The following is an 8557-nucleotide window of genomic DNA, read 5'->3' as shown; positions in this document are numbered from 1 at the left end:
ACCTCCCCCGCCTTTGGCCTCCCCCTTGACCGGCTCACTAATCAATGCAAATGTCGTAGGAGGCCAGGTCCGCAATTGGCATTCCAGAGATCGCGGACCACCAGCCGAGCTTTAAATAAGTGCAGATGTGACAGGCAGGAGACCAGGGAGGGCCGCCTCTCCGCCCCGCACCTCCCTCCCGGCGCGGCCGGGTGCACACCGCCGCGGGCCTCAGCTGTGTGCGCAGGGTGCTCGCGGCGGCTGCGGGGAGTATGTTCGGGAGCAATGGGGTGCACACATAGTAACTGCAGAGGCAATGGAGGCCCCAAAGTTTGAAGGCAGTGCGGGAACAGTTTGAGCCCCAGCTAACCCTAACCCTAACCCAATGCTTCTTCCCTAAAGTGGCTGGGGAGTAACGCACCCTCGCCGCCAGCCCCGGCCTCCAGGGGCCCGACTGCCCGGCCTGGCTCGGGAAATTCTGAACTTGGCTGGCCGGGACAGCTGGGGAGGCTCCGCTCTTCCGCCGCAGGGCCCGAGCAAGCAGAAGGCGCTCTGGGCCCGACCCGCGGGCGACCCAGAGATTCTGGATTTTCTCCCCGTCTTACCCCCACCCCACAGGGAAAGGCACCTTCCCCTTCCCAACCCCTAGGGGCTTGGACGAAAGATCCCAGTCGGAGACGTCCGGGCCCGCGGGCCGAGGAGAGCGCGGTCCTGGGAGTGCGGCGGAGGCCGAGGGAGCGGGAGAGGTCAAGCCCCGGTCAGTCCACGAGCCCCGGCGGAGATTGAGCTGCGCTGCCCCGGGCGAGAAGCGGCGCGGACCGCCCCATCTCTGCAAAATGCCTGCAGAACCGGCGACCCGCAGGCTGCCTTGTAGCCCCGACTGCGGGCTCCGCGTTTAAGGGCTTGGGGCAGAGACGGAAAGGCGAGGAAAAAAAATTCGGAGCCATGTGCATTCTTCCGTGTTTGATCTGCCCCGAGCCCGATTTCGAATTTATTCACAACCAGCTCCCCAACTCTCCAATCTCGGGGTGGCTCCGCGAGCCACTAACCCCGTCCGGTCCCGGCTCGCGCGGCCACCCTCGCCTGCGGTCTCGTCCTCCGCCCCGGGCCTTTCAGGTCCGAGCGAACCCCTTCGGCCTCTCCTGACCCGCTCTGCGGGTGCCGCTCCCGGGGCCCAGGGGGGCGGCGGGGACGCAGCTGCAGACCGCTTGGCGGCCGCCCAGCGAAGCTCCGGGGCCAGGCCCCCACACCACCTTCGGCCCCGCGCATTCCCGCCTCTCCGGGCCCCAACCGCGCCAGCCTCGCGTCCTGCAGCTGCGGGATTGGCTCCCCCCGGAAACCTGCAGACCGGGAGGGGCCGGCCGCCGCGCCGGGTGCACGGTGGAGAAGGTTTGCCCTGACGCCAAACCCGGTCGCCCCCGGCCTTCCCAACGGCCTCCCGCTCATCGGCGACACCCGTCTGGGCGCCCACCGTCCGCCCCGCGCCTCTGCGCCTCCGGGCACCCCCTCCGCCTCGGGGCACGCTCGGAAGGACCCGGGGCGGGCCAGCCGGAGCCCCGGGGCCGCGAGCGTCACCCGCGCCCAGCGCCGCTGCCCGCCCCGGGGCGCCCCTCCCTCCTTCCCTCCCTGCCTCCGGGCCACGCTCGGCGGCGAGGGCTCCAGGCCAGAAGCACCGGCACCGGCGCGCACGAACCCGCTGCGGCGCGGAGAGCCACGTGCGCCGAGCCTCGCCGCCCCAGGCCGGTCCCAGCTGCCCCCGGCGCCGCCAGCACCCCGCGCCGCCGCCCGCCCGCCGTGGCCACTCGCCGGCACCTGCACCCTCCTCTCCCGCTTGCCTTTCCATCCGCGAGAAGTGCCACTTCCTTAAACAAACAAACAAACAAACAAATTTCGGAGACATTCACGAAAAAGACGAGCGGGCTACGACAATCCGAGCGCCGAGGCACAGAAACGCAAACTGGCCCAGAGCGACCTGGCTTGGCGCAGAGACTCATTTAACCAGCCGGAGAGGCGACAGCAATGGGTGTGCGGAAAGCGGAGCTGTTCTTAAAAGACAGAGTGATAAACAGCCTCAAATTATATCGAAAAGCTATTCAGACCCTTAATTATTTTACGTGGACCCGTCCTAATTGAAATGCCGATTGTAAGCAAAAACAAGAACTTGAATTTATTGAGGCAAGTTCTGTTCACAGAGGCCAACAGGAGTAGGAGACACGTGGCGATTAAATTGCTAGGCGATGCGACCCCTATACCATACTTTGCGGAGACGTTCTAATGAATTTGCCTATTTTTTAAGTGCAAAATGCAGCTAAACAGCCTTCCCTACAGCTAACACCCCCAGATAATATGGTTACTTTGCTATGTAAAATTTCTTGGTGATGCATCTTCTAAAACAGTACCCACAAGGTTTCCGATTGTGTAATATAAACAGCAGGACGTAACCAGGCTAAAGAGCTGTTAAGTCCCTTTATGTAAATACCTGATGCCATCATTCAAAAATAGTTGTTAGTTTGTATAGCAAATCTAAATCACAGGGCCAAGCTTAGCTGCCCTTTCATGAATAATATCTCAACTTTCCTGGGACCCCAAAGAAGACAAAATGCAATGTCAGTGTTTTGTTCTTTAGAGGGAATAAATTGTCCTTTCCAGCCGCCTGAGGTGCTCAGGAATGAGATGTGCTAGGCATTCAGATGAGGATATTTGGGAAGCTGGTGCAGGTGTGGACTGACTTAAATTACTTACTTTTGTGTTTTTTTAAAAGGTCAAACGTAGGATCTGGTTTTAGGAAGGGAAGAGAATAAGATTTCCTGACATGAGTTAAAATGCCCCTGTGCCCAGTCTCAGATGGAGAAGATAATACAAACCTGACAAGGCTTTAGCTGAGGCATCCTGAAAAATGGTGTGCCTATCAGCATGCCTGCTAGCAACCAAAAATTATTTAATATTTGCATTCAATTAACCAAATGGCCCACCATTTTGAGAGTTTTCACAAATGAGCCGTTAGTAAAATGATCAGTAAAATCTTCCACACTCACTCATTTAATGGTAACTTATTGAGTGGTATGCTTTAACTTGTAGGAATATTTAATAGTTTGGGAATTTGTAGTGCGGTCACAAATGCAGTACACGAATTTCACAGTTCAATTTTCTGAACTGGTAAAAAAATACTAACAGAATAACTCGTTTCTTTTCTTTTTTCTTTTTCTTTCTTTTTTTTTTTTTTTTTTTTTAGATCCTTTTGGAACAAAGACTAAATTTAGGAAACAAATCAGAACAGCCGTAATATCTGAATATATAAGTGAGTTTAAGTATATGGTGTCTTAAATGATTTTTTATATAAAATAGCTTAGTGGCCTTTAAAAAATCTCTTGTTTAATTAAACACACAACACGAGCTATATTAAGATATGTTTTTTTGTCTTATATAACTAGGATTCCTTACATACCAACATAAGAAACTAACAGCTATGTTGGCTGTATTCCCTAAGTATCAGTAATTTCAATTCTCTGAATATAACTGACCTCAGTAAGTTGAATCATAGGACATAAAAGCTAATTTATAAAAACCCTTTATATATAATTATGCAAATCATTGGATTTTTTAAGTCACTAATAACTAGACATAAATTATCTGGGTTGAAGGAGAGATTATAAATCTATCTCATATACTTTTCTAGCCATCTTTTAATATGAGATAAATTATAGCATATAAACATCCTTGGGATCTGTTTTATTATAAGAAAATAATTTTCTTTGCTGTCAGAGATGCCCATGAGAGCACATTTTTAATATATATTTGAGAGCTGTTCAATTTGATGATTAAACACATCATTTCAAGTCATTTCTCAGAAAAGTTCTCAGACTATTCAGAGTATTTTACTTTGGAGTAATGCATTAAAAATACAAAATGCGTGGCATCAGTATTGAATTTTCAAAACTAAAAATGTACTTAAAACTGGAATTATGTACAAATAAAAACTGGAGACCTAAGTCCAGGTGAAGAAGGACACTCAAAATTACACTTGGCAGAAAAATGATCTATTTTACCAATAGTTCTTGCAATATTTTCTCTCTTAAGGTTGGCCGTTTACAAAATGACAAAATTGTTCAGGGATCTGCTCACCAACTTCACACAATTGCAGCTGTGTGTGTGTGTGTGTGTGTGTGCATGGGTTCCAACCCTGCCTTTGCAGGGCACAGAAGTAAAGGAAAGAAAAAAACCTTGAGCTACTCTGACACACATAAGGACTTATAGTTTATTAATCAGAGAATTTAACTTATCCCCTCTGCTATTCATCTGAAATTAATTAAGTGTGTAGAATTACAAGGTGGGTGTATCTGAGACAGCAGGCCCTGCTCGGACTAATCAAAAGGGCACATGTTGAATGAGCACAATTTAGTTAAGGTTAATCCAGTGAAGATGATACCTCCCTGGTCTTAATTACTCTAGGTGATAGATTGTGGAATGGGAGAGTAGGAAGGAAGGGAAATTCGGTCCTACTGAATACCAGGATTTTCTAATTTAATTTGGCTCCCTGTTTTCACAGAGGCAAACAGTTTCCATTCAAAGACCAGGACCACGCTCTCTGGATTCTTGTTTAGGGTGGGTGGAATAAAAAAATAATTGCATGTGTATTTTTAAGAAAAATAAATGGAAAACAAATACAAAGGTTTCAAAGGTGTCGGTTGGTGATAATGTGCCTTTCATTACAGACTTGTCAGTTCGGAATTTTATCACAGCTCAGTGGATTCTTTGTGATTTCTGCTGGGGGTTGGTTACTTTTTTTAACTTTCTTCTGAGCGGGGAGACAGGGCACTATGCTGAAATAAACAGAGGTGTTTCTGTATCTACAAAATTGCATTAATGAAATGACTCCATGTGTATCATTAAAAAATAAGACAGTTTAAAATATTAACAAGTCAACAACTAACCACCATGAATGAATTGCACAAATATAATGTTGAGCATTAGAAGCAGCTGCAAGAAAACCTACTCCACTATTCCATAAAGCTCAAAAACAGACAACACAAATCTATATGTTACACGTCAGAGTAGTGATTACCCTGAGGGGAGCACAAAACAAGAGGGGCTTGGGAGGGGGTGTTGGTAATGTTCTGTTTCTCAAGCTGGGTGCTGCTTACACAGGTGTGCCCACTTTATGAAAATTCATTCAGCCTATGAATTTACAAACTTACAATTTGTGCATTTTTCTGTATATAGGTCTTATTTCAATAAAACATTTACTTTACAAAATGAAAATGAACAAGAAAAAAATGCTAAGAAGGGAATAGGATTGTAGAACGATATATTTTTGAGTTCTTAATGTGTTCACTTTACCATCTTTATATCCGCAAACACTTAAGATTATGCCTCAGTTTCCAGACTTCACTAAATATTTGGGTCTTTCTTGTTTCTTCTGCCTAAGTGAAAGTCACAGTCTGATTAAAGTGTTTAAGAATCTGACTCTTTGTTGCTATTTAAGGTGCGGGCCTCTCCCCCCTCACACACGCACAAAAGCTTATTTTCTCCTTGTGCATGCATTAAAAAATCATCAGTTGATTTCCTCGTTTTCAGTTTTGTGATATATTTTTGGCTCGAGAGGGGGTATCTGTTTCTGATTTATTAGCATTTGATCCCCTCGTTTCCTGCCATTGATCAAGCCTAATACTTAGCTCAGCTGATGAGTTTTATATGAAAACTGATATTTCAGGAAGGCGAAGGTTGGATCCATTTTTAATATTTTTTTCCCTTCATCTCTTTCAGAGTTTGATGTACACGGGAGACACCTAGCAAAGCCTGAGACTGTATTTCTTTTTCACTACGTCTCCCTGGTATAAAACTTTTTGGAAGTAAAATATGTATTTATCAATAGAAGAGATGTTTGTCCACTGTCATCCACATCCTGCCGACTGTATATATGTTTACACCCTCTCGCCTAAACAGGGCTTCACCCCACTACTAACCGGCTGTCTGCCATTCAATCTCCAGTGAAGTCACGGTGAATAAGGTCAGCCTTTTGGAAACATCTGTATTTGATCAGTTTGCACAAGACGGGGGCCTTCCTAACGCTGGACTTCCCTGAAGTCCCCTCTGACAATAGTTGATTCACCACCACTGCCCGAGTCTCCCCCTGGAAACTTTTCCCCCCTCTGAAATATACAATGCCCAGACGCAACTCTGCTCTAATGAGCCAAGGGACGTTTGCAGTCCCACGCCTTCCAGGCTGGCGGCTCTCTGGGGGAGAATGTCCCTCCTTCAACTGGGAAGATGGTGTTCTAGTTATTGCTAAAACTAGGACAGCTGGTGGTCTTTCACCCACTCCAGTGCCGGGGAAGAGTAACAAATAAAATCTGGTCAGAAAGTCATCAGCACGTGGAAGGTACTTCAACCATTCTAGACCCTGATGGGGTCAGTTCTGTAACTCCCAGGTACACATCAGTGGGGATTAGCATGAGCCTCTGAGTGTGTGTTTGCGTTTTCTTTTCTTTTCCTTCCTGTCTCTCTCCTTCCCGTCCCCTCCCCACCACCTTGACCATGTTTTCAGCACGGTATTGTCAACATATTATTCCAATAGAAAATCTGAAGGACAACTCTAGAGCTTCTTTTTCTTTAAAGCAAAAAAGAACTTTTATGACAGTCTGATAGTCCCAGATGGTATTTTGATAGGCAGAATATACATTTTATTCATGACAATTAAAAAAAAAGTTGACAAAAAATCTAGTGTAAACTTTTACATTTGGAAGAAGTTCCAAAGGGGCGCCTGGGGGGGTGGGAATCAATCAGTTAAGCGTCCCACTTCTGCTCAGGTCATAATCTCAACAGTTCGTGAGTTCGAGCCCCACATCTGGCTCTCTGCTATCAGTTTGGAGCCTGCTTAGGATCCTCTGACCCCCTTTCGCTGCCCCACCCCCACTTGTGCATGTGTTCTCTCTCTCTCTCTCTCCCTCCCTCTCTAAAATAAATAAACATTAAAAAAAAAAAAAGTTCCAGAAATTTTGGGGCATCATTACATTCATTCTACCTATAGAGCATTTAGAAAATACCCCACCAAGTGTTTGCAAAATTTGTTTACTACATTTTTTTTAAAGTTTATTTATTTATTTTGAGAGAGAGAGAGGGTGAGAAAGAGAAAGCCTGGGTGAGTGGGGGAGGGGCAGAGAGGGGGGTGGAAAGAGAGAATCCCAAGCAGGCTCCACACTGTCAACACAGAGACTGATGTGTGGCTTGATCTCAAGAACCAGGAGATCATGACAGGAGCCAAAACCAAGAGCTGGTTGCTCAGCCGACTGAGCCACCCTGGCACCCCAACTACGTTTTAAAAATATACAAGTCGGGCTGTCCTTTATTTACAAAGAGGGTGGGACAATAGGCTGAAACACTAGTTAATCAATTACATCATCACCGAAAGGCTCTGAGAAGAACAGGTACCAAGCAGGAGGCAAGAGACCCAGTAAACAGTTCCCCTCTTCCAGAGCTGTTAGGGCAGTTGAGGGGAAAAGACAACAATACATAAAAACGTGAACAGCAGCAAGAAGTCCCAGGTAGCCAGCAAGTGGCATAGCCACCAATGTGCAGATTATCCACCTTTTCTTCATGTTAAGGACATCAGGACTGGTTCCTGGTTTAAGCCTGAAGCTTCCATTCATGGTCCCATCTAAGACCTCATTGGTGTTGCTTCCCCATCACCCCATGATCAGTGGTGCTGGGGTCACACAGACGTGCTTTATAATCCCGGTGCTTCTGGAACATAGGGCACGTTGCTGAACTGCTCTAGGCCTTAGGTTCCTCACCTGTAAATAACAGCCCTACCTCCTAGGACAGGCTGGTGAATCAGAGGGTGTATGCGACAGGCGTAGGCAGCGCTGAGCGTGAATGCCCCACTCACCACAAGCAGCTATGGCTGGTAGTCATATTCCCACCCTTCCGGGTCCCTCCCACATCAGCCAGCCGTGTTATGTTTAGTAGCTAATGATTTCACTCGGATAAAAAAGAATTGTTTGGAAATACTTCAGAAAGCTGCTTTTGTAACGCTCACTGCTTTCAAGTATACTGGCTTCCCCAACACAACCCGATTCAACAGGGAGGGAAATTTACAGTGATTCACATCACTGTCTTTGCCCCTAAGTGCAAAGTTACACACTGTACAAATAAAGGAGCAGCTTTTTCCACCGCAAAAGGATTATTTTAAAGGTCTTGCAACGGGCGTAGAAACCCTTGGCACCAAGGCCAACGTTGGGTCCCAAATGTCAATATTCTGGAAAACCTGACCTTTCTGCATAGATTTAACTGGCTTTGTGCAAGTGACTCAAATACTTTTCCTCACCTCAGTCTAGTCCCACGTGTCGGGCTGTTTCCTTACTCGCCTCTGCTTCTGAATGGCCTGATGGCCAAGGGGCCCGTCGCCTTCTAGCCCTGGAGACCCGCCTTCTAAGGGGGGCCTCCTGCGGCTCTTTCACTGTCATGTCTTCTGGGTCTGCCTCTGTTTCTTCCTCAGCAGCTCTCTTCTCTATGCGGTCCTAGCTCTCCTCTTTCCTTCCCTCTTGGCCATCCAGGCCTTCCTGCCACGTTAGCCTCAGCT

The 8557-nt window shown here is 47.3% G+C and overlaps 1 protein-coding gene across 1 annotated transcript; it reads left to right on the top strand.

Moving 5' to 3' along the window:
• The first annotated feature begins 295 nt into the window (after positions 1–295).
• Positions 296–1846, top strand: LOC115511227 (basic salivary proline-rich protein 3-like). The gene is made up of 3 exons (XM_030311784.1): positions 296–320; positions 598–736; positions 1096–1846. Exons 1-3 carry the CDS (start codon positions 296–298, stop codon positions 1844–1846), a joined length of 915 nt encoding a protein of 304 aa, XP_030167644.1.
• Positions 1847–8557: the final 6711 nt, after the last annotated feature.

This window comes from Lynx canadensis, chromosome A3 (assembly GCF_007474595.2).
Source record: "Lynx canadensis isolate LIC74 chromosome A3, mLynCan4.pri.v2, whole genome shotgun sequence".
Taxonomy (NCBI): domain Eukaryota; kingdom Metazoa; phylum Chordata; class Mammalia; order Carnivora; family Felidae; genus Lynx; species Lynx canadensis.
Note: the sequence above shows the minus strand (reverse complement) of the source record. Positions and strands in the feature narration are given on the sequence as shown.